This window comes from Delphinus delphis, chromosome 10 (genome assembly GCF_949987515.2).
Source record: "Delphinus delphis chromosome 10, mDelDel1.2, whole genome shotgun sequence".
NCBI classification, from domain to species: Eukaryota; Metazoa; Chordata; class Mammalia; order Artiodactyla; family Delphinidae; genus Delphinus; species Delphinus delphis.
The window spans coordinates 40,887,956-40,913,172 of record NC_082692.2 but is presented as its reverse complement, the minus strand read 5'-3'; the positions used below and the strand labels follow the sequence as shown (position 1 = coordinate 40,913,172).

Here is a 25,217-nt window from a genome sequence, read left to right as displayed (position 1 = left end):
TTCCGCTCCACGCGCAGTCTTTGTCCGTTTTGGGGGGAATGGGGGCCCCTCTTCTCCCGGCTCCACTGGCCCCCAAGCCTTGGTGTCTGGCCACGCCCCCGCGGTTGGAGGTCTGCCTGCGCGGGTGGCCGCCAGTGGCCTAACGCTGGCGGGTCTTCGATTGGTCCGGCTTTGCTCTCGCCGCGCCCCCTCTGCGCTCGGATTGGCTCAGTGCTGGGGGCCCGCCCACTCGCCACCCGCCATGGCGTCTCAGCTCCGGCTTCGCTTCGCGCTGGCTCTGGTCACAGGTTGGGGGGCGGGTGTCCTCTCCCCGGGGGGATTGGTGTGCTAGAGTGACGTCGGGGCGCGCCCTCGGACTCTACAACCGCTGTGGCCTGTGGTCCGAATTTTACTAACTTTGCGCCCTGTTGACCTCTGACCCCTGCCCACTTCTCCCTCCCCCCCTTCCCGCGTGTTCTCTCCCATCTCAGGTGCTGGTAGTGGCATCGGCCGAGCAGTGGGTGTGCGCCTGGCCGCTGAGGGGGCCACTGTGGCCGCTTGCGACCTGGACGGGGCAGCGGCACGGGAGACGGTGCGGCTGCTGGGAGGGCCGGGAAGCCACGAGGGGGCACCCCGCGGGGCCCACGCAGCCTTCCAGGCTGACGTGTCCGAGGCCGGGGCCGTCAGGCGCCTGGTGGATCAAGTGCAGGTGAAAAAGCGAGACGACGTCGCCCCCTTTAAAGCCCTAACGTTGCCTCCAGTGCCCTCGGCTCTACAAGGTTTTTTGGTGTGTAACCTACCCCTTACATAGGCCTGCTTTTCTCGCCCGCCATCTGTCGTTGTGTCCTGTGCGGGCATCACCAGGGATGAGTTTCTGCTCCACATGTCTGAGGATGACTGGGACAAAGTCATAGCTGTCAACCTCAAGGTGGTGATCTCTGAACCCATGACTTCTGGGCCCTCTAGCCTGGGGAGGGAGTTGGAGGAGTGTCACCCCTGCTGATCCTTTCTGCCTTGTTACTTTCTCTCCCCACCCCCAGGGCATCTTTCTAGTCACTCAGGCTGCAGCCCAAGCCCTGGTGTCCAGTGGCTGTCCTGGCTCCATCATCAACATCAGTAGCATCGTAGGGAAGGTCAGGTTGAGTTGGGACGAGGTCAGCCAGCCAAGTGGGCACAGAGAGGAGAGCCCCTCCTTAGGACTCCCAACTTAACCCCAATCTCTGGCTCACCCAAAGGTGGGGAACGTGGGACAGACAAACTACGCAGCATCCAAGGCTGGAGTGGTTGGGCTGACCCAGACTGCAGCCCGGGAGCTTGGACGGTTGGTCAGACACCTGGGGCCATGTGGAAGGTCTGAGGGAGGGTCAGTGTTCAGTCCTCTCTGGAGTCAGCAGCCACTCTCCTTTCCACAGACATGGGATCCGCTGTAACTCTGTCCTCCCAGGGTTCATTAAAACACCCATGACACAGAAAGTGCCACAGAAGGTACTGGACAAGGTAGGAGACTGTGGGTGGAGGGCAGAATCATTCAGAGAGCCAAACTCTCTGGGCTTCAGAGAGAGGATGCTGGGCCCAGTGAGGGGCATATTCAGCAAGCGTATAAGGAATGAAGACCAAAAAAAGTCACAGACTCGGTCTACAAAAAAAAAAAAAAAACCATGAAAAAAACCTTCACTCACACGAGTGTTTCCTTACAGGTGACTGGAATGATCCCACTGGGACATATGGGGGACCCTGAGGGTGAGCACTGAGTGCAGAGGGGGCCTGAATGAAGAGATCCCGAGGTCTGTGGTATCTGAGAGGGTCTCACCAGGATTGGTGGTTGGGGGAGGGATGATTCGGGTAGGTGGCTACTTTGGGTCTGTGAGAGTGAGTAGGATTCTGCCCTCTCCCCACCATTCCCATAGATGTGGCAGATGTGGTCGCGTTCTTGGCATCTGAAGACAGTGGATACATCACAGGGGCGTCAGTGGAAGTCACTGGTATGAGGCCATCAGGGGGAGGAAGAGGGCAGAGAAGTGGAACCCAGAAAGCAAATGAGGGGAGTCTGGAGCCACTGAGGGAAGGGCAGAAGTTCCCATAGGCCAAGGACAGAAGTGGATGCCTCCCCCCCAGCCCATTTGTCTCCACCTATACATCTGTCCAAATGTTTCTGCCCCTCCCAGGAGGTCTTTTCATGTAACTGCCTCAAGGACCCCGGACTCTGCTCACTATCCCACCACTCTGCCGGGCCTCCTGCTGATGAGGACTCAGAGTTCCCAGGCTACAAAAGGGGTGGCAGTGTATGGCTCAGGAATGCTGAATATGGGAGGCAGGGGTGCTTGTGACCCTAATAAATTCCAAATCCTCTTCCCTGCCACCTCCGGTTCTTCTTGTGTCCAAGTCCTCAGACCCTTCGCCACCTCCCCCTCCTTTCCCTTTCGCGAAGGATTGTTCCCTTTCACTGCCTGGTCTCCCAGGGCAACCCCCGCCGCCGGGTATGAGAGGAGAGAGTGTGTGTCACTGTGTGTGCGTGACACTCTGGGTCTTTTGGAGGGAGGGGCTCTCTGCCCCACCCCCTTCCACTGATCCTGCAGCCCCAGTCCCCTCCCCCAATTCCCTGGGTCCTTATGGTCCCCAAGGGTGATTTGTTCATGGCCCCATCGTAGTATCCAGTCTATCCTTGGGAGGGGGTCTTGGAACAGGTGGCCCTCCCCCACCCCTCTCCTTTCTCTGAGTCCCCCCCTCCCCTTTCTCTCCACCTTACAATAGCTGCAGCCGGCCGGGGGTCGGATGGGGGGGATTAGGGGAGGGGGCCAGGATTAGGGGAATGGGCCAGCCGATGAAAGGGGCTGGAGGAGAGCAGAAGGGAGGGAGGGGGCTGGGAGGAGGAGGAGGAAGGGGAGGGGGTCCGCGCTAATCGACTCTGGAGCCCACATAAGGACTGGCCACGGACTGAAGGCGAGGACAGGGAAGTAGGGGGGAACTGGGGGAGGGGGCGAGGGGACCCACTGCTGCCTTGTCCCAGAAAGAGGCCACCCCCTGGCAGTTGCAGCCCAAGTCCGGGAGCCCCAGTTCAAGCTGGAGGAGACAGACGCCCATCACGGTCTCTTTTCCCCCGTATCCCTCTCATCCCCTGCCCTCAATGGGGATCGCTCTGCCCCTTCCTCTTCTCTTCCCTCCCGGTCGCCTTCCTTTACTGGGAAGTCCTGGAGGAGACTTCTGCCCGCTTCCCACTCCAGACATTCGGCCCCTTGTGCCCCCCACCTACACGCGCACAACCCCTCCCCGATAGGGGCCCCATCGTGTGTGTGTGTGTGTGTGTGTGTGTGTCCCTGCTTCCGCGTGGTGTCTCCATTCCCCCATACCTCCCGTGTGCCTCCCTCCCCCGCCCCGGGCCGCGGCTCTTGATTGTCCAAACGCAATTCTCGAGTCTCTAGCTCTGGCCGAGAGTTGAGTCTGGACGTCCCGAGCCGTCGCCCCCAAACCTCGAAGGGAGAGCGGGTCGGAGGGTCTAGGGAGAGCCAAAGCGGAGGGTGGAGCAGGTCACCAGGGTGGTAAGGGAATCCCGGGCACGTCGGAACTTAGTTGCGTTCACAGGACTGAAGGACTGTAGCGGCAGAGGCTCCTCTGCAATTCTTTTTTCCCCGCAATCCCGGGCTGGGGTTATGGAGAAGTTGTGTGTGGGGAGGAGGGGCGCCCTTCCCCAGAGCCGCCAGGGGACGCGGAATGGGGGAGGTGGCCCCTTTTCCAATTCCCTCTGTCCCCTCCCGGGGTCCGAGAGATCCCAGGCCCCGCCCTCCAGAGCGGAGGCCCCGAGTGGGGGCCTTGGAAGGGGACAGTGGATGAGGTCGGCCGCGCGACGGTGCTGGCCAGGGGACGAAGACTGCGATCCCCACGTAGCGCGGGACTCCGGGGACGCCGGCTGCTCGCGGGGGCCGTGGGGAACCCGGGCGTCCACGTCGCCTCCCACCCGCGCCGCGACTGGCGGGTGACGTCTCTGCCGGCGGGGGGTGGAGTGGAGTGGAGGGGCAGGCGGAAGTGACGTAGGGCCCCAGCGCCCGGGCCATGGCGGCGGCGGCGGCTGCAGCGGGAGCTGCTGTCTGAGCAGCGGCTGCGGACCGAGCGAACTCGGCCGGGGAGGCCGGGCCCCGGAAGAGGCGCTGTGGCGGCGGGAGCGCGGACAACTGGAAGCTGGTGAGGGGCCGCGCCGGCGCGGAGTGGGGGGCGGAGGAGGGAGCCTAGGGAGGGCGGGGTCTCCGCGAGGGGCGGCCCCCCTAACACCCTTCCTCCCCTTCCCCCTTCCCCCACTCCCCAGCCTACCTCTCCTCCTCCCCGGCGGTGGAGCCCTCGTGGGGGTCTGTGCCCGGTCACCATGACGACGCCGGCGAATGCCCAGAATGCCAGCAAAACGTGGGAACTGAGTCTGTATGAGCTCCACCGGACCCCTCAGGTGACAGGGATTCTCCCTTTACAACTTACTCCTTTTCCCCAGACCCCCATCTCACAGCCTCTTCCATTTTTTGCCCCATTCTGACCGATTTCACACTCCCCGGCCCTTTGAATTACCTTAATCTTTAAAAGCGTTTTCACATTTATCTCATTTAATCCTAAAAACAGACGTGCCAGAGAGGTAGAGCAAGTATTACTATCTTCATTTGAAAGATAGTAAACAGGCTGAAATTACCTTCCCCGTTTCTCAGGTCCGCATCATAGGTCAGTGCATTTAAGACTCACCTTGGGAGTTTATTAAAAATGGAATTCCCGCTGGCCCTACCTGTAACATTGTGATACAGTAAAGGGATGGAACCCCAGAATCTGCTTTTTTTTTTTTGCGGTACGCGGGGCTCCCACTGTTGTGGCCTCTCCCACTGCGGAGCACAGGCTCCGGACGCGCAGGTCCAGCGGCCATGGCTCATGGGCCCAGCCGCTCCGCGGCATGTGGGATCCTCCCGGACCGGGGCACGAACCCGTGTCCCCTGCATCCGCAGGCTGACTCTCAACCACTGCGCCACCAGGGAAGCCCCAGAATCTGCATTTTTAACCTGCATCCTAGGGGATTCTGATATAGGTAGTACCAGGACTGCACTGTAAGAAATTCTGTTGACCAAGTAAGTCTTCCACAGATGGAAAATCTGTGCCACGCCCATCCCCAGGCCTATTACCAAACCTCAGATCCTCCTATTCCAAAGCTCCTACTCTTAGAATTCCCAATTTCCTCATGTGGCCAACGTGAGGTACCCAGATTCTGACATCTCACTGTATTTCTCAAGACTCCAATTTCATGGACCACTTGTTTCTAAAACTCCTTTCCCCCCAACCCACCCACCACCTTTCCACTCATCGACGCCTCCAGGAAGCCATCATGGATGGCACAGAAATTGCAGTTTCCCCTCGGTCACTGCATTCAGAGCTCATGTGCCCCATCTGCCTGGACATGCTGAAGAATACGATGACAACCAAGGAGTGCCTCCACCGATTCTGCTCTGATTGCATTGTCACGGCCCTGCGCAGCGGGTAACAGGAGGGACAGGTTTGAGATGGGGGGAGGGGGACAAGAGTTGGACCCTCCATGCCCTGGTGACTGACTCCTCAGGGCCTCCTTTCTCCCACACCAGGAACAAGGAGTGCCCTACCTGCCGAAAGAAGCTGGTATCCAAGCGGTCTCTGCGGCCAGACCCCAACTTCGATGCTTTGATCTCTAAGATCTACCCCAGCCGGGAGGAATATGAGGCCCACCAAGACAGGGTGCTCATCCGCCTCAGCCGCCTGCACAACCAGCAGGCGCTGAGCTCCAGCATTGAGGAGGGGCTGCGAATGCAGGCCATGCACAGGTTCGGGGGCCACGAAGAAGGTGGCAGCGGTGCTGATGGGACAGATCCGTGGGTCAGACTCCTGGGGCTGTCTTTGCTTCTAAGCCTCAGCATCCTGAGTGCTGATCACAGTCTTAACTGTCACGCCTGGAGGTCATGGATGTAAACTGTAGCTTGTACTACTGTTCTTAAGGAAATAGCTCATCTTCTAACTTTCTGGAAGTTAGAACAGTAGAGTGCTTTTTGAGCATGAGCTCTGAGTTCACACTGCTGGGAATTAAATCACCTCCTAGTCCAGCATCACTCAGTCTTTAATGTGCATCTAAATTACCTGAGAGTCTTGTTAAAAATGCAGATTCTGATTCAGTAGGTCACAAGTTGGGCCTGAGATTCTGCATCTCTACAAGGCTGTGCTACTGGTTCTTGGACCACGCTTTGAGAGGCAAAGAGACTATGGTCTCAAACTAGTTATTTAACCTCTCTAAGCCTCAGTTTCCTCAACCATAAAATAGAGATGATATAATTACCTGTGTCCATAGGATTTGTATAATTTGAGACAATCAGTGCAAAATACTTAACAATGTGTTTAGCATGTAGTCAGTATGTAATAAATATTAGGTATCATCATTAAGATTTCCCTGATCTCTTAATTCTCTGAAGTTTAAAATCTAGACCCCTTATCCTTGGTGCTTTCTAACCTCAACCACTTGTTTCCACAGGGCCCAGCGTGTGAGGCGGCCGATGCCTGGGTCAGATCAGACCACAACGATGAGTGGGGGGGAAGGAGAGCCTGGGGAGGGAGAGGGGGATGGAGAGGATGTGAGCTCAGACTCCGCCCCTGACTCTGCCCCAGGCCCTGCTCCCAAGCGACCCCGTGGAGGGGGCGCAGGGGGGAGCAGCGTAGGGACAGGGGGAGGTGGCGCTGGTGGGGTGGGTGGGGGTGCTGGTTCTGAAGACTCTGGTGACCGGGGAGGGACCCTGGGAGGGGGAACCCTGGGCCCCCCAAGCCCTCCCGGGGCTCCCAGTCCCCCAGAGCCAGGTGGAGAAATTGAGCTCGTGTTCCGGCCCCACCCCCTGCTCGTGGAGAAGGGAGAATACTGCCAGACTAGGTGAGAGTTTCGTCCTTCCCCAGACCACTGAGAAACCAAAGGTCTCATGATCTTCCATCAGAATTGGGCTTCGCCCAAACCCAGAAAGAATCCCTAACCCAGAGGCCCTTTGGGAAATCCCCAACTTCCCTTCTCCATTTGAGGCTTCCTGTGCCCTCAACCTGCCCTCTCTCCCACTCCAGGTATGTGAAGACAACTGGGAATGCCACAGTGGACCATCTCTCCAAGTACTTGGCCCTGCGCATTGCCCTCGAACGGAGGCAGCAGCAAGAGGCGGGGGAGCCAGGAGGGCCTGGAGGGGGCGCCTCTGACGCCGGAGGACCTGATGGGGGAGGTGGGGAGGGTGGGGGCGCCGGAGGAGGTGACGGCCCTGAAGAGCCTGCCTTGCCCAGTCTGGAGGGTGTCAGCGAAAAGCAGTATACCATCTACATCGCCCCCGGGGGCGGAGCTTTCACGGTGAGAGCCTCTGAGGGCAGCGGTGTGAGAGGAGAGGAGGGAGAGTGGCCTGGGGACGCAGAACCGAGATCCTGACCTCCTAACTGACCAGCCCTCTTCTCCCTCTGCATCTCCCATCTCTCCCTTCTCTGTCCATCCTTCTTCCCCATCATCCGTGTCCGTGATTTGCCCCATTTATTATTCCTTCTTCCTTTTTTTTCTCCTCTCATTCATTTCCTTTACTATCTTTCCCAACTTACTTTCCTCTTCCCTCTCCTCCCCCATCCACCCCCTCTGTAGACACTGAATGGCTCGCTAACCCTGGAGCTGGTGAATGAGAAGTTCTGGAAAGTGTCCCGACCACTGGAGCTCTGCTATGCCCCCACCAAGGATCCAAAGTGACCCCTCAAGGGGACAGCCAGGGGATGGGGACCATGGGGTGTCCCTGAGTCCTGGCCCACCACCCAGCTTCTTTGTCCCCCAGAGCCCCCCAGCCCGGCCAGCCAGCAAGAGGACACAAATGAGGACAAGTGGCTTTTATACAAAGTATCTATATCAGATTCTTCTATATTGTACAGAGTGGGGCCTGCGCCCCCATCTACTGCCTTTTCTATTGCCCCCAACCTCCCATCCACGCAAGATGTTGGGAAGGGTGAAGAGCCCTTCCCATCATGCCCTTCTACCAACAACAACAAATTTGCTTTTATTCCTCTTTGAAACCTGTGGTTTTGTGTCTCTTTATCGGGGGTTAGTAGAAGGAGAGGAAAACAAAGATCGGGGAGGGAACCCTAGAAATCATGTAGAATCAGCCTTGGAAATGGGGAGGAAATGTCAAAGGGTATTCATGGTGTGTAGATCCCATTTTCCTGAACCTTCAGATCAGCAAATGTGAACGAAAATTGGAAGGACCTGTGAAGCTGTAAGAGACAGGGTGGAGAGCCGAGAGGTGTGAAGTCAGATCCCAAGCTTTCCCCCTATGACCTGAATGCCCAGGCTGAGATTCCGGGTTTCAATACCACAGGGAAAGAAGGAAAGTGGCTCAAGAGGGTGACGCGGCAGGCCCGAGATGTTTGCAAGGGGTACAATTCCTCGTCCCTGCGAGAAGCTGGTTTCTAAAGCTGGAGAGAAAAGGCGCGGATGGGGGGAGGGCTGCGAGAACCTCCCTGCACATATCCCGCCCCCGGGTAGCCTCCCGAAGAAGACGGGCAGGGCCAGGGACTACAGTTCCCAGGAGCGAGCGAGCCGGTCGGTGCCCGCCGAGCCGCGGGGCTGAGCGGAGGGAGGGCTGCCCGGGAGTTGTAGTTCTGTGCCGGTCCCGGCGGCAGCGGAGAGCCCAGGTGGGGGCATCCAGTAAAGCGCTCGCTGCTCCGCATCCCCCACGCCTCGAGTTCCGCGGGCGGGGTCCGGGGCCCACGTAGCGCGCCACGCCCCGGAGAGGTGGAGAGGATCGCCTCCCCAGGAGGGACTGACGCTGCCTCCCGCCACCCGCTTTGGCCTCTCTGCCCCTCACTTCCTGTTTCCGTTGCCCTTCGCGCCCCCACCCCACTCCGCCCCAAATTCCCGTGGCTCGCTCAGTCTAGTCTCGGCCCTCCCGGCTAAGGAGTCAGACTCGGCGTCAGACTCGCCGGCCCGAGGGCACCTCACTCCACGCTTGGCGTTTCTCGTTTGCTGCCCGTCGTCCCTTTCACCCTCAGTACGACGGACGCAGGGGGTACCCTCCAGCCCAGGTGACCGGGCGCCCACCCCCGAGACCTCTCGCCCTGTAGAAATAGACAACACCCACTTCACCCTCGTATAAGCCCCTTTCTACCCCCGCCTCCCTGGATCCCCGATCCTGGCTCCCCTTTTCTCCCACCCCAGGCATCCAGGGGGGCGACGCTCCCGGGATGTGAGGGCGGGAGGAAGGTGGGTGTCGCTCCTGGAGTTTCAAGGGAGAGAAAACGATGGCGAGGAGTCGCGGGAGGTACCGAGGTGGAAGCCGAAGAGTCTGGAATGAACCCGGCTTCTCTTCTGGTTCCAGCGGCTGCCCGGAGCGACACTTCCTCACTCTCCTCGTTCTCGCCAGCCCTACCCGACCCGGTGGCCCTTCTGCCTCTTCCCCCGCCCTCTGGCTTCACTCTGGAGCCGCCTGCGAGCCTTGGTCCCCCGTCTCTCCTCTCCTAGGGCCCCAGTCCACACCACGGCCCACCCTCTCCGCCGTTCCGCTTCTCACGCTCCTCCTCGGACCCCTCTCTGCTGCCAGTGCTCTGTCACCCTCCTCTGCCCCCGAGACGCTGAACTTCGCAGGCTGCCTGTTTCTTTAGATGGCACCATGTGAGTGACATACAGAACTGTTGCTCCAGGTCCATCTCCTCTGCCCACAACAAAGAAAAAATGACTGCCTGACCTGACCTGACCAGGCGTTCCCCTTCCCCAGTGCTGGCAGAAGGGGGCGGGGGTTGCTCCAATTCTGTTCCACCCCCACTCCCTGAGATAGCTCCCCAAGTCTTTCAGCCTCTGTCAGTGAAGCCTGCACCTATGGGTGAGGCAAAGTGAGAGACACAAAGTATACAAAAGGGAACCTGATTATTTTGTTGAGAGACAAGATACAGAGGATAAAAGGAGAGCAACTACCCAGAGGAGCAAGGTGGAGAAAGAAAGACATTCGATTCAGACTGATCGGGGTCCAAATCTCCACCTCGCCACTTAGAAACCACACGACCTCGCATAGGAAAGGGACTTGTGGGGTGGGGCCCGCAGTTGTGTATTAACAAGCCCTCCATGTGAATCTGATGTGCTCGGGGGCCCAGAACCCCTGCAGTAGATGCTCTGGTCCTTACAGTGAATGACAAGTGTCCCCTTGGAGGGATGCCAGGCCTCAGGGCAGGGGCATCACTGGAAGCCGCAGGGTGGTCAGGAAGAGCTTCTCAGAGGAGGTGCCACCAGGCTGGATGGACGGGAGGGAAGAAGGAAGTAGGTGGGGGGCCTGTGGGGGAGGGGAGCCTCTCTCTCTGTTAGTCTCCCCCTCATTTTATCTCTTTCAGGCTTCTTGGTCCCCAAACCGTAGCAGATTATGTGTCTAAGTGCAGAAGCTGAGCCCCAGAGCCCAGGACCAAAGGAGACCCCTGCCCAGGTGAGGCCTAACCCTGAGGGCTTGGTTGTCACCCAGCTGCCCTCAAAACCCTGGCAAACTGCTAACGGGAAAGTTGTGCCCTGGGTTCCTCAGGGCGGGGCTCAGCCTGCCTGCGCCGCCTTGGTCTCTCTGCCTCCCCCTCCTCCTGGCTGCTCTCACCTTCATCCCCCTCCCCTACAGGCTGGGAGCCAAGGCAGAGGAGAAGGAGAAGGCAGGACAGACCTCCAGCTCCCCATCTACCCCTTGACCCCTCTGCTGTCACAGCTGACCCTGTCCCACGTCCCTCCCAGCAGCCCCTGCCCCCACCCCAAAGCCCTTTTCTGGCCTGGACTGTGGAGCCTCCTTTTGTCATGCTCCCACCCCTCCCAGCACCACCTGGTCCATTTGAGTGAGAGGCCCTTTCCCTGCCCCCAGTGTGGGAAGTGCTGCAGCCACGGGGCCACCTGACCCTGCCCCTGCACTCCCACACAGGTGACAGGCCCTATGGCTCTGGCCTCCATGGCTGTGGCTTCACTCAGAGCCCCCTTCTGCTTTGACAACCGTCCACACCCAGTGGGAAGGACAGGGATGAACAGAGCGGGCCGCCAACCCCGCAGCACTCCAGGAGGGCAGCCCTGGGGACAGACTCCCTCCACAGTCGGAGTGACTTGCCTCTTCTGTGGGAGGCATAATGGGGCACGGCTCCCTGACCCATCCCATCCCCGCCAGAGCCACCACATTAGGTGATCAGAGTGTCTCACCGGAACCTACTCAGGGCTGGAATGGCCAGGTCCACCTCACTTCTAGTCCACAATCTAATCCCCCAGGAAAAGAGCTTTTCCTGTTTCTTAGAAAAGAATCTGTACTTCCAATCTCCTGTCCTCCATCTGAGAAGTTTAACCAGGCTGCCTGAGACCTACTGCCATCACGGACGGATCAGATTTCCCGGGATTTTCTTGAAGGGATTTTTTAAAGAGATAACTGAATCCCCAGAGATCTCCATGACAACCCCCACCATCAAATTCTAGTTGCCCACAAATCCCACCCAACCCCATCACTTCCCCCAGAGGCCGCTGGCTGCTTATTGCCTCCGGTGCTAAAGCTACACCCAGCACCCCATCGGATGAGGCCATCTCCCTGTGCCCACTCCTGGACCCACGGGCCCTGTTTCAGGGCTTTCTGTGACCTTCACTGCATTTCACACTAAGAATAAAGCCCAGACGGAGGCTGCTTTTTCCAGCAGCACCATGGGCCTCTTATTGAAAGGTGAAAATAGGCAGAGGCATGTATCCAAGGAGAAGGAAGGGAAATGGAGGAGATGGAGACCAGTGGAAGAAGCCAAGGGAGGTTGGGGGAGAAAGTGGGAGGTTCTGGGTGTGGAAAAAGTAGAACAGGGTTGTGTGGAAGAAGACAAGAAACACCTGGCCAGTACAAGCACTTCCTTGCATTTGCACTTCTTCCGCAGGATTCCTCACTTACTGTCTTCTTCATGTGCTGGGAAACTGGTTTTGAACAAGAGTCAGCAGGGAGTCCCACGGAGCATCCCCTCCAGATTGGCACCCTGGGGCCCAGCGTGGCCCCGAGGATGGCACGTCATCATTCACTCTTGTAGGAGGTTCTGCTAGGGGAGTTTCTGCCTTGGGCGGCACCTTCAGTAAATTTATTGTTATTGTTCATGTTCAAGGATAAGGTAGACCTTAGTTCTTGTATTAACTTCCCCCAAAGAAAACTCTTTAGAACTTGGCAGATTTCTCCCGATGATGTATCAGAGAGGCTGATTATTGCCACATGCAGGAAGGGATGAAAGAACCTCTAAGGTAAAAGGATCACTTGGGAGACCGCTGGTCAGTTTCACCCTTTCAGAAACTATGTATTGAGTCCACCATGTGTCAGGACTGTTCTAGGACCTGGGTACCACAAACAGGTGTGTGATGTGGCCCCGCCTTTGAAGCATGTGATCTCAGGTGTTCGTGGTGAGCATCTCAATATTGAATCTAGTCCTAACGAGTGTATCCACTATAATATCTCTCAAGTCTGTCCACTCTTCTCCATCCCTCCACCTCCCTGGGCCAGCGACCACTTGGACTGTCTGGCTCTTCTCTGAATCACTGAGATCACTGGAGAGGCCGGAAAGACCTTCTCTGAAACAAGAGGCATGCCTGAGTAAGAGACCTTTCTGAAATGCAAATCTGATGGTTTCAGGCACCCTGCTGAAACACCGTCAATGGTTTCCCACCGACCTTAAGTTAAAGACCCAAGTCCTTAACCTGGCCTCTAAGGCCCCTTGGGGTGTGGCCCCACCGGCCTCTCCAGCCTCACCTCCCACTACTCACCCCTGTCACTCCCTAGCGCTCTACTCCACCGTGGCGTGCTTCCTCCCGCAGGCTGGGCCCTCCACCCGAAAGGCTTCTTCCATTTCTCTTTTAAGTTAGCTCCTGTGCATTCTTCAGATCTCAGCTCCTTTACCACATCCTCAGGGAAGGTACTCAGACCTTCCTTTCGGGTCAAATTCCCCTCCTCTGAGCTCCCACACCAAGGCGCACTCTTTCTCCGAGGTACTGTGTGTGGTTGCAGATCTGTGTTTTTTGGGGATTACTCGATTGGTGTCTGGCTCCCCATGGAACGTAAGCTCCCTGAGGGCAGGAGCCAGGATTGCAGATGCTCACTCTTGTCATTCCCTGGACCTGGAACTGGACACTCTACGAATATGGAGTTGAAATATTGGTTGAAAGGATGCATGCATGCCTGGATCTGGGGCAGGGGACGCATATTTCAGGATCTCAGGATGGATTGAGGCCGTGATTCTCCCTCCAAAAGCTGCAGCCCAGGAGTCCCATATGTCATTTCCTTAACACCATTCCTTCCTCCACGCTTCCTGGCATTGTCCGTCCACGGTTGAGCCTCCGTCCCAGAGTCCTCCACCTTGCCCATGAGACCCCTTCTCCCTTTGACTTCCTAATGCCCCTTCCTGGTTTTGCCTCTTTGGCCTCAGAAGGCAGCATGGAATAATATGGCAACAGCAGAGAATTCAGAACCAGAAATCTGGGTTCAATAACTAGGTAAAAGGATTAGCAGTGTGACCTTCAGCTGGCTTTTAAACCACTCTGAACCCTAGCCTTCTTATCTGTAAAATGGGAACAACTTCAGAATCAAGCAAGATGGAGGATGTGGAAAATCTAAAAGCACCATCACCTAGAAATACTGATAAAAAGGAAAAAAATTAAACATATAACTGAGTTCTCAAAAGGAAAGTAAAATCCCAGGTGCTAGAAACAAAGAGAAAACTGAAAGCCAGAGGGTGAGCTGACTGTGGCTACGGTTACTAGGAGGGGGCTGGGAAGGAACAGGTTCTGTCAACCTGTTCTGTTTCACCAGCCACCCAGAGACAGATGAGGTCTCAGTCCTGAACAGCTGGGGAAATTAGATGAAAGACAGCCAAAGTTGACTCAAGAAGAAATAGAAAGCCTGACAGCTCTATAAATTCTAATAAATTGAATGAGAAATTTTAAGTACACACACACACACACACACACACACACACACACTACCCAAATGGCTTTATAAGTATATTATTCTGCTAACTCTTCAAGGAACTGTTTATTTATTTATATAGACCGTCCCAGACAATGGAAAAAGAGGACCAATTGAACTTATTAGATTGAAAATCCTAAATGAAATATTAGCAAACTGAATCCAATGGAGTTTGTGCAAGTGCATGTGTATATGCACGTGTGTATGTGTGACCAAGCAGAGTTTATTCCAGGAATACAAGGATGGTCTACTTTAAAAAATCTATTAATGATATTTACAGCATTGACATATTAAAAGGAAAAAATATGATTGTCCCAATATGTAGAGATGCACCTGGATAAAGTTTAACACTAATGATTTAAAAAACAAATCTAGCTAACTAGGAATAGAAAATAACTTCCAACACTAAGACAAAGATACTAGTTTTTACTGTTTCTATTCAACTTGTGCTGGGGGTGGTGGTGGTCTGAACTAGCACAATAAGAAAAAGTAGAAGTAAAGCCATAATTATACATAGATGATTGATTATTTACATAGAAAATTTATGAGAACCTACAAACAATTAAAACTAACACCGTTTTGGGGGCAAGATGAATATGCAAACATCAATATGGCTATACAACAGCAATAAACAAATTTTGTTTTAAGAAAATACCATTTGTAATTGCAACAAAAACTATAAGGTACTTAGGAATCAATATAGCAAAATATGTGCATGAGCTTTATGGAGAAAATTATAGAACTCTATTGGAGAACATGAAGAGAAGACAAAAAAGAATGGAGAGATATGCCATGCTCATGAGGAGGAAAATTCAATATACAGCTGATTAGTTTTTCTCAAATCTATACATTTAGTACAATTCTAATCAAAATCTATACATTTAGTACAATTCTAATCAAAAGTACTAGAGGGCTTCCCTGGTGGCGCAGTGGTTGAGAGTCCGCCTGCCGATGCAGGGGACATGGGTTCGTGCCCCGGTCCGGAAAGATCCCACATGCCGCAGAGCGGCTAGGTTCGAGAACCATGGCCGCTGAGCCTGCGCATCCGGAGCCTGTGCTCCGCAACGGGAGAGGCCACAACAGTGAGAGGCCCGCGTACCGCAAAAAAAAAAAAAAAAAAAAAAAAAAGTTCTAGAATTTAGTACAATTCTAATCTAAATTCTATTTAACAAGCTGTTCTTTAAATTCCTGTGGAAGAGTAAATGGCCAAAAAAAGTCAAAACAAGTTTGAAGTGCAAGAATACTGGAGTGTTTGCCTCACCGTATATCACAGATTTAAAGCTGGAGTGATTTAAGCAGTGTAGGCCTGACACATGGACAAATAGATAGACCACGGGTCCAGAATCAGACCCGCAGAGATATGAGAACTTTGTATATGACAAAAGGAACATAAGTCAGTGGAGAAGGATGGACTATTTCTCGACTTGTCTGGGGTTAACTGGCTATCCAAATGAAAAACAAAATGGATCCGTGCATTACAACAGATCCAAAAATAAATTTCAGATACCTTAAATATGTGAAAAAGAAAACTTTAAGTTCTTCAAAGAAAATACAAGAGAATACATTGATGATATCAGCATAGGGAAGGATTTCTTAAACAAGATACAAAAACACAGGCAATAAAAGATTGACACATACAACTACATTAAAAAAAATTTTAACTTCTATGAGACAAGAAACAACAAAACAAAAAGACAAGCCACAGATTGTGAGACTATTTACAACCTATATGACCAATAAAGGATGGGTATTCAGGATTTATAAAGAACTCTTGCAGATCAATTAAAAAAAAGGACAAGGCAGGGGGAAATGAGCAAAAGCTATGAACAGGTAAGTCATCAAAGAGGAAGCCAAATAGCTAATAAACATAGGAAAAGATGCTCAACTTCCCTAATAATGCAGAAATGCAAACCCAAACCATGAGATACTACTTTACTAAATCAGCAAAATTAAAATAACTCTGATAACACCAAGTGTTGACAAAAATGTGGGATATTAGGAACTCATCCATTTTGGCTTGAAGTGTGAACAGCTATAACAAATTTGAAGGGACATTTGGCAACACTTAATGCTGAAAATACACATACCCTAAAACCCAGTGCTCCGGCTTCTAGATGTATTCCTTAGGAAAACATTTATAGGGGATCCCCTGATGGTGCGGTGGTTGGGAATCCGCCTGCCAATGCAGGGGACACGGTTTCGAGCCCTGGTCCAGGAAGATCCCATATGCCATGGAGCAACTAGGCCCGTGAGCCACAACTACTGAGCCTGCGCTCTAGAGCCCACGAGCCACAACTACTGAGCCTGTGAGCCACAAGTACTGAGCCCGTGAGCCACAACCACTGAAGCCCGCACACCTAGAGCCCTTGCTCCGCAGCAAGAGAAGCCACCACAATGAGAAGCCCACGCACCACAATGAAGAGTAGGCCCCGCTCGCCACAACTAGAGAAAGCCCGTACACAGCAACAAAGACCCAACATAGCCAAAAATAAATTAAATAAATAAACAAACTCTGATCATGCATAACTCTTAAAAAAAATTTCTACATATGTACAAGGAGGCAAGGATAAGAATGGGCATTGCAGTATCATGTGATTGTCAAGAAAACGTGGAAACATCCTAATCTGTCCTTAAAGGAATAGATAAATAAAGTACGGTTTATTCTTACAGTGGACTGCTACACAGCAGTTAAAATAAATGACTTATTTACCAACATATAAGTAAAAGAAAGTTGCAAAAGTGGATGTTGTATGATATTTATGTGTTTTAAAATACACAAACAATGATACATGTTAAAAAAAGCCTATTTGTTGGGACTTCCCTGGTGGCGCAGTGGTTAAGCAACTAAGCCCATGTGTCACAACTACTGAGCCTGCGCTCTAGAGCCAGCGAGCCACAACTACTGAGCCTGCATGCTGCAACTATTGAAGCCCACGCGCCTAGAGCCCTTGCTCCACAACAAAAGAAGCCACCACAATGAGAAGCCCGCGCACCGCAATGAAGAGTAGCCCCCACTCACTGCAACTAGAGAAAGACCGCGCACAGCCATGAAGACCCAACGCAGCCAAAAATAAATAAATTATACTTATATTAACAAAAGCCTGTTTGTTAAAGTAGAAAATATGCATGGGAATAATTCCCAGTGACTTCAGAATGATAATTCCCACCTAGAAAGGAGAGGAATGGGATGAGCTTTAGCTATAACTGTAATGCTTTTTTAAATTACTATTTTTAAAGAAAAAGATACAAAGCAACAGAGGCAATGCAGCCATGAAGATTTGCTCAATTGGGTTGTTGTAATGAGCTTCTACTGCTTAACGTCTCCCCGCCCCCCAAAAGTGTGTGCTTTGGAATCTGGCAGAGACACAACCTCAAACTTGCTCAGGATTCGGTTGTAGTCATCTTTTGTTTCCAGGATATAGGGTAAGAGATTGCAGAAGCATTTCCCTGGGGCCGGAAGGATGTTAATTATGAGAGCAGAAGGTCAGGGTTTCAGGTTGTGCTGTGCCAGAACTGAGGGCCGGATCCCAAGTGACAAAGGTGCCCAGGTGTGGCTTCATAAATGTGGCACATGATAGGTGAGGTCCCCTAAAGTCTGTGGACCAGAGCAGGGCCCCTGTGGTCCAGATCTGAGCATGACACTGTTCGTGATCATATTCATATTCACTTCGAATTCACTTTTACATATTCACTTTTGAATATGCTAAGTCTGTGGTACCTTTGAGACATCCAAGTAGGGATGCCAGGTAGGGAGTCAGATCCACAAGTCTGGAGATCAGAGGAAAGACATAAATTTGAGAGTGATCAGCTGATAGCAACTGAAGCCGTAGGTCAGGAGTGATGGATCTCCTGGAGGCAGAGTGTAGCATGAGAAGAGGAGGGGTCTAGGGCTCAGGACCCTTGAGGATCTCCAATACGACCAAATAGAGCAGGATGAGCCAACAAAGGAGCAGGGAGCAGCCAGAGTGAGAGGGGAAAACCCAGGAGAGTGCTCAGTCCTGGAAGCCAAATAAAGACTGTGTTTCAGTGAAGAGTTGGTCAACGGCTTCCCTGGTGGTGCAGTGGTTAAGAATCCGCCTGCCAATGCAGGCAACATGGGTTCAAGCCGTGGTCCGGGAAGATCCCACATGCCGCAGAGCAACTAAGCCCGCGCGCCACAACTACTGAAGCCCACGCACCTCGATCATGTGCTCTGCAACAAGAGAAGCCACCGCAATGAGAAGCCCGTGCACCGCAACGAAGAGTAGCGCCGGCTTGCTGCAACTAGAGAAAACCCGCGTGTAGCAACGAAGACCCAACGCAGCCAAAAATAAATAAATAAATAAAAGAATTGGTCAAAAGCATTGAATACGGGAGGGAGGTCAAGCAGAAGAAAACTAAATAATGGATTTAATGAAATGAGGGTCATAAAAAAAAGCACCTGTGTGGCCTGGGAGAGGTGGACACCAGCCCAAGAGGGTTGAGGTGTGAGTGGAAGTGAGGGACTAGAGAGAGAATTTTCCCCCAACTTTTTATTATGAAAAGTTTCAAGCATACAGAAAAGTTGAAACTATAGTATAATGATCACTTGTACATCCACCACTTAATTTAAAATCGTTATCCTTTATACATACATACATACAAATATTTACATATTTAGATCTAGTCCTTGAACCATGTGAAAATGTAGGAGATCGTGACGCTTCACACGTGAACACTTCAGCACACATGGCCTCAAAATAAGGACTTCCTCCAGCTAAGGAAATAACAGTCAGTCCCTAATACCACCTGATATACAGAATATACTCAAATGAACCCCCAAATGGCTTTTATACATGTCTTTTCAAATTAGGATCCCATCAATGTACACGCGCTGTGTGCGAGAGAGTGAGGCTGGGTGAGGGGATGGAGAGGTACAGGGAGTGGTCAGAGGAGGAGGTGAGGTGGAGGTGGGGGTTGGTTTTTCGTGTTTTATTTTGAGAGGGAGAGGCTGAAGATTCAGGAGGGGAAAAGGGGGAGGGTAATCAAGGACATGGGATGCAGTCACAGGTAGAGAAACTGGCTTTGGGCAGGAGGTGCCTCTGCTCCAGTGGTTCTCAAAGTGGGGTCCCCAGCCAGCAGCATCAAGCGTCACCTGGAAACTAGTTACAACTGAAAATTCTAGCCACCCACCCGCTGAATAGGAAACGTGTTTTAACACGCCCTCCAGGCAATTCTGATGCGCCAAGTTGGAAAACCATCGCTCTTTTCTGAAGGAACAGGGAGAGATGGGCACAGGTGCTATGTGGATTTGGTAACACGTGATTGAAGGAGTCCACCTCTAATGGCTTCAGTTTTCTCTGTGATGTAAGAGCAAGATCATCAACTGAATGTGAGGTGGAGACAGAGAGGCATCTCATAGGCTCCAGGAACAGGGAGTTTAATGTAGCCAATGACCAGCCTGATGTGACTGGTTAACGAAGCAATGCCTCTTAGGGACCACGAATGAGGAGTGGTGACCATTTCCTGGCTCGAGACTTCCTCCAACACTTCTTAGCTTGAAGAATAAACTCCTGAAGAAAGATCATTAGGCTCACCAGGGTTGAGGTTTTGCCTGAGACATACAAAGGATGGAAATATAGCGGGGCAAGGCAGTTCAGGATACTGTCGAGAGAGCTGATGAAATGAAGGACCACACAGGTGTAGCCACATAAGGTGGGGCTGATGGGCTGGAGGAAGGGAGGCACCAGTGACCCGGAGGTCCCGGGAGACTGAGAAATGGTTGCGAGAGGAGGAGAGACTGAAGGGGGGAAGCTTAGGAGATGGGGGTTGAGTGATTCTGGAGGAGCCGCTGCAGATGACAAGGTCCAGGGTGTGACAGTGAGGAAGGGTGGCCAAGTCGGAGTGGAGAAGTTCCAGGGCATGAAGTCACCAAGGTGTTCAGACGTCAGGTGGGCAACAGGTCCCCTCCTTGGACAATGAGATGGGAAGAGACAGACAGTTTGCCGAGTGCCAGAGTCCCCCTGAGCGAGATGGAGAGGTCTGGGAGGGGACAGACAGTAGCAAAAAGGAAGACAGCAATTTAGCCCAATGGCTGAGCCCCGGAGGCAGAGGGTTATTTTAAAGCAGAAACTGGGGGTGGGGTGGGGTGGAGGAGGAGGGTCTGGAGGCAGTAATCTGGAGCAATGAAAGCACCCTCACCTATAAGAAAATAAACAGCTGTCATTTCAGAAGCCTGCAGAGGAGGTAGTACCCTCCAGGGAGAGTTCAATTTCGGTTAAAGCCAGGAAATGGAGGGGGCACTCCAAGGAGAAGTGAAGGGTAGGAGGAGACTCCCAGCTTATTAGAGGGCAAGAGGGTGGGTTCAGGAGGGGGCACGTGGGTCAGAGCCAGAAAGCACAGAGTGTGGTGGAGACAACAACGCGGTAGAGTAGGTGGGCCAGGGAGTTTACATTTTCACTCTTAAATATAAAAACAGGGATGGGAGGCAGGCTGGATATCATCTCATTAGTCTCTGGGAAGCTATAAGAAGTGACGGTTCAGGATGTGGCCTCTAGAGAAGACCTGCTGGATTCAAATCCCAGCGTTGTCATGCACGACCTTGGGCAAGGTCTCTGGGCCCCCATTTCCTCTGCTGTAAAATGGGGATAACAATAGTTCTGACCTCACAGGGTTGTTGTGCTGAGCCAGTGACTTAGTGTGTTAAATGTTGAGAACAGTGTCTGGACAGGCATTTCAGATAACTCGGTGGTGGCTCCCAAGCCCAGGGGAGCAGCCTCTTGGCTCACCTGGCCTCTGCCCTGTGCTAGGTAGGAAAGCCAAGTAGCCACCCCTTGGATGGGAATGAGGAGTTTGATGAGCAGCTGCAAATGCAAGAATGACTCCAAGATCAGAGACACCCAAGAAGATCCTGGTAGAAAAATGGACTCTTTGGGGGCAGCAGCTTGGGGTCACTGCCTACCTCTGGGAGGGGGGCTTGGTTCCCCAAGATCACAGAAGGTTTCATTGCTACATATCAGACCAATTATGGCTTCTCTAATGATAGCATGTCTAGCTCTACCGCAAAAATACAAGACGTCAATTCTAGGAATGCAGAGGAACTTCTGCAAGAAAAACCTCAAACCCACTGATCCCAAAAAGAGGGGAGAGAAGAGGAAGAAGCAAGATGGTCTCATGTCCACAAAGATAGAAATACAAATGTATTATATATCTAATTTGCCTCTAGACATTACAGTAGGTGAATTTACACAGCTGACATCCAAATTTTGCATTATTATGAGAGATCGTCAGAAGAATTTAAGGTCAAGTTTTACAAAGAAAATCAAAGAAATCTTAAAGGAGGTGGGCTTTGCTGTTATTTGAAGAGGATATCTTTGGATCTTGCGTCACAGCTCTTCGATGAAGATGAAATTGGAAGCTATAGGGAGGAATGGACAGGGAGTTTGGGGTTAGTAGATGCAAACTATTACATATAGAGCAGAAAACAACAAGGTCCTACTGTATAGCACAAGGAGCTATATTCAATATCCTGAGATAAACCATGATGGAAAAGAATATAAAAAAACTATATATGTATAACTGAATCACTTTGCTGTACAGCAGAAATTAACACAACATTAAGAAGCCACACATTACAGGTCAAAGTGGCAAAGTTTCAGCTGAAGGAGTGATATGATGCCTCAAATCTACAAGAAGAAGCTGTCTCTGCAACAGAAGCAATTGGACTGGAGACCTGAGAGGCAAGATGGGCCAACCAGAATGTACCATGAGTGAGTTGTCATCATCAAAAATATATTTCATCCAGTGGATTCAGAGGATGATCCGTTGGTGCCGAAGGAGGTCAGAGAACACCTCTGAGTGGAGTGTTCCAAGCCTGGACAAATTAAGAAACTCCTTTTCTTTGCTAGGCACGCAGCTGGTGTGGACTACGTGTCCTTGAGGAATGCAGAGGAAGCTGGTTATTATATTCAAACCCTTGATGGAAGGTGGTTTGATGGCCATGAAATCATTGCCCACGCAGGGGATGGGATTACAGACGATCGGGTTGAGGAGGCCTCAGGAGAGAGGGAGAGTTGAGGGTAAAGGGGAATCTCCAAAGGCTAAGTGTGTGTATGTGAACTGAAAATAGTTAATTCTCCTGTGTGCGGTGATATACCAAGAGAGGTGGAGTGGGAGGGCACTGCACCACAGGCAGCAGTGTTTTGTCACTATCATTGTAGAATTGCTGGTGCATGGTAACAATAAAAAGTCGATTTTAGTATTATTTAAAAATTCTCTACAGACAACTGAAGAAATACTGAATTTCACTTTGAGGCTAGTGAAAATAAAATGTACTTTTCCCCATCCTCATTCACAGATCCTTTGGGATGCTGATTAAGAGCCTTGCCTTAGAGCCAGCAATGTCTCAGAGTGGAAAGGAAGCCAGGTCAGGAGAACACGTTGCTCCCCGCCCACCAGTCTTCTGACCCTTGGTCCCTAAATCCTGGAATTGTCCTGGCTTCTGTCCTTTCTAAATCCTGCCTGTCCAGCTTTTCCCTCAGTTCTGTAAAGATCCTTCTAATCATTTACTCTTACTTCACCAGAGTTAATTTGTTATTTCTCTGCAGACAGCTGCTTCCTCAGCTCCATGACTCCCAGCCTGGAGTCATGGAACAGGTGAATTTGGGGCACAGAAGTTTCGAACCACTGAACGGCTGTGTGGTGTTGGGTTCATTACTTACTCCAGCACATGAACCAGGAAGAACACCTCCAAGGACAGGTGTGTGAATTTGGTGAGATGACATATCTGCTCTATGATTTCAGGGACCTTGATTTATTCTCTGCTGAATCTACAGTGCTTGTCACAGAACACAGAGAAGGGGATCAATACATATGCCTTGGTTTAATGAACTTTGTATCTGAAAACACTCTATAAACTCAAATGCAACATGAATTGCTACATCCATTTTCCCCAGGATGGAGAGAGCTGATTCTATTTTTCCCTTCAAAGTTGTCTTGGTCTTGCTTTCTCCTTCTTTCCTTGAATCTTTACCCTAAATCTATGTTGGAACCCAGCCAATTTGCCTGCTTCCCCTCATGCCTGATTTCCTAAAATCTGAAAAGCCACCCTTCTTAAATAGAGGGTGGGTGGGTCCATATTGATAGGATGGGAAGAAAGGAGGAATCTCTTATTTCTTTTGTCCTCAGGGTACATGTCCACATTCAATAGCTCTGAAATTGATGCTGAGATAGGCACCCCCATTTTATGCAGAAACAGAGCTGTTGGACACAGAGTAGATATTTCCCAGAGAGTCCAGTTAAGAAATAACTCAGGACAAGCTGAGGGCACCGAGGTGTAAAAATAGAGGGAAATGATATTTCTTTAAAGGACAGAGATCCCTTAGCATTGGGGCGCTATTACAATCCATAAGGACACCTCCAGGTCCTTCCTATATGACACTAGGTAAAGACAGGGACCGATGTGCCAGATACAGACACGAGTCTTACAGGTTAGCAAAGGGAAGGAGGATATTGACACAGTCCCGTCCTAAGGAGTGATCCCTGACGCTTCTGGGTCTGTGAGGCCAGTGTGTCTGTCATCAGCAAAAGGAAAAAAGTGAAGGAGAAGCTTGAGGGGCGGTGATGTTAGCCAGAAGTTATGAGTTTCAGCCTGGGGATCACAAGGACCCATCTAAGCCACAGGACTGAATGTTGTTAGACTGAAGGAAAAGTCCCTCAGTTGCTTCAGCTTGAAGGGAGCATGAAGGGGGCTCTTCAGCAGTCGGCCAAGTTTGAGCGGATGAAGAACTCCATCCCCTGGTCGATGCTGCCCCCTGGAGGTCTATATAGGTATCGCGGCTCCCTTTCACGCGATTCTGTCGCCTTTTCATGCCCTCCTGAGACCGTTGGGTCAGAGGGCTCCTGTGGATTCCCGGAGCAGTTCAATGTCCCCGAAAACTGTGTGCTCCAATGTAACTTTAATGCCTCCAGGCTCCAGAATATGAGCCTCCTCATATTCCAGCAATGCTCCTCAGTGAGGCCTGCAAGAAACCGTGCTTATCAGTCCAGGGTATATACTTAGGTTCAGGGATGGACAGGAGAAGGGAAGCGCAGAACTTCGAAAACCAAGGCGCCAGCATGCACAGCCCTTCTCCCATCGGAGTATTAGTTGACTTTCGATGAAGACACCTGTCTCAGGAATCTCCCTCGTGGGATATCCAGAGACCCCCTTCTCAGAAACCGCTCTGTCAAAGCAGCTTATGTCTCCCTAGTCCCAAGTCCCAAATCCTGGGCCCTTCTGTGCTCCTCGAGCTGGGGCAGGAATCAGGTCAAATGTGAGAATATCTGGATCCCCCCGGTGGTGGTGGGGTTGGTGGGTAGTAACGGGACAGGAAGGTGGAGGCGCCCAGCGGTGAGCTCGCGGTCCCCCAGAGCCCAGCACACAACCGCCCAGCACTGGGCAGGCCTCAGGGAATGTCTGGGGCGAAGAGTCAGGCAGGGTAAACCTGGAAGGACGCCGAGTGGAGGGGGAAAGTGGTGGTGACACCGGGTGAGGTCAGTTAAGGACACTGTCCTGGTTCTGCCCCGGAGGCGTCTGAGGCAGTCAGGAGCCGCCCTCAGTCCCCACCATCTCTGCACCCTCCCCGGCTCTTCAGTCCTTGAGACTGAAGCTCAGAGATATGGGTCCCAAAGCCAATCAGAGCGCTGCTCTCAGAGATGGGGCGGAACCCCAAAACGGCGGGAGCCGGAGAAAGCGGCTCCAGCGACCCTGCCACGCCCCCCCGCCGCACCCCCCCGCACCCGGCGGCAGCCAATCGGCAGGGCCCGCGGGCAGAAAACGGTCCAGCTCTGCCTCGCTCTGCGCGGTCCTCGCTTTCAGCCACCCGCGCTCAGGCCATACGCGGGACCCCTTTGTACTCTTATTCTCTCTGCCTCCGCGGGCGGGCTGGGCCTGCATCCAGAGTGCCGAAGCGGGGCCTGGGAGGGAATGATTAGGCTATAGGGGCGGAGGAAGCGTCGCCAAATTACCATTTTCCCCTGACTGCCCAGGCCTTACCCCTTAGGACTTAAGGCGCCCCCATGTCTCCCCAGTCTAGAGTCTGAGTTCAAACGAGGTGTACAGGCAGCGGCAGCAGGCAGGCGCCGAGTCATAGAAATGGATGAGATGGTCACATTGCAAACCTGGCCTACTAATGCCCCAGTGGTGTGGGTACCGCAGCCCTCTAGCAAGTGGCTGTGACAACCACATCAGAGGAGCTAGGGAGCTGACACTGAAGGAGAGGAGGTAATCCCAGGGTCAGCCTGAGGAGGCAGGAGGCAAAGAGAGCTGGTGTTGGTGTCAGG

General features: G+C 52.3%; 3 protein-coding genes and 1 pseudogene across 4 annotated transcripts in view; all 4 read left to right on the top strand.

Annotated features, from left to right (window-relative positions):
• The window catches only part of RPS18 (ribosomal protein S18), a 68,790-nt gene that overhangs the window by 17,587 nt on the left and 25,986 nt on the right, over window positions 1–25,217 (top strand). The window lies entirely within an intron of this gene.
• Window positions 225–2,349, top strand: HSD17B8 (hydroxysteroid 17-beta dehydrogenase 8). 2 transcript variants are annotated; one of them, XM_060021337.1, is made up of 9 exons: window positions 225–287; window positions 471–688; window positions 791–907; window positions 1,020–1,112; window positions 1,215–1,300; window positions 1,392–1,476; window positions 1,677–1,719; window positions 1,887–1,961; window positions 2,145–2,349. In XM_060021337.1, exons 1-9 carry the CDS (start codon window positions 242–244, stop codon window positions 2,159–2,161), a joined length of 780 nt encoding a protein of 259 aa, XP_059877320.1. In that variant the 5' UTR covers window positions 225–241; the 3' UTR covers window positions 2,162–2,349. The 2 variants fall into 2 exon arrangements, with proteins under 2 accessions (XP_059877320.1, XP_059877321.1); XM_060021338.1 differs by lacking the exons at window positions 791–907; window positions 1,020–1,112 and having other exon boundaries at window positions 471–766.
• RING1 (ring finger protein 1) lies at window positions 4,018–8,034 on the top strand. Its single transcript, XM_060022033.1, has 7 exons — window positions 4,018–4,155; window positions 4,277–4,411; window positions 5,315–5,475; window positions 5,577–5,792; window positions 6,491–6,880; window positions 7,063–7,336; window positions 7,616–8,034. The coding sequence occupies exons 2-7, from the start codon at window positions 4,334–4,336 to the stop codon at window positions 7,715–7,717; spliced, it is 1,221 nt and encodes a 406-aa protein (XP_059878016.1). The 5' UTR covers window positions 4,018–4,155; window positions 4,277–4,333; the 3' UTR covers window positions 7,718–8,034.
• LOC132431906 (17S U2 SnRNP complex component HTATSF1 pseudogene) lies at window positions 15,747–21,971 on the top strand (annotated as a pseudogene).

Bases quoted from the DNA above. Each gene is read 5' to 3' on its own strand.
- RING1 (XM_060022033.1), top strand. From the start codon at position 4,334: ATGACGACGCCGGCGAATGCCCAGAATGCCAGCAAAACGTGGGAACTG. The intron at 4,412-5,314 runs GTGACAGGGATT...CGACGCCTCCAG, and splicing joins AGCTCCACCGGACCCCTCAG to GAAGCCATCATGGATGGCAC. The intron at 6,881-7,062 runs GTGAGAGTTTCG...CTCCCACTCCAG, and splicing joins GGAGAATACTGCCAGACTAG to GTATGTGAAGACAACTGGGA.
- HSD17B8 (XM_060021337.1), top strand. From the start codon at position 242: ATGGCGTCTCAGCTCCGGCTTCGCTTCGCGCTGGCTCTGGTCACAG. The intron at 1,113-1,214 runs GTCAGGTTGAGT...GCTCACCCAAAG, and splicing joins TCAGTAGCATCGTAGGGAAG to GTGGGGAACGTGGGACAGAC. The intron at 1,301-1,391 runs GTTGGTCAGACA...TCCTTTCCACAG, and splicing joins GCAGCCCGGGAGCTTGGACG to ACATGGGATCCGCTGTAACT.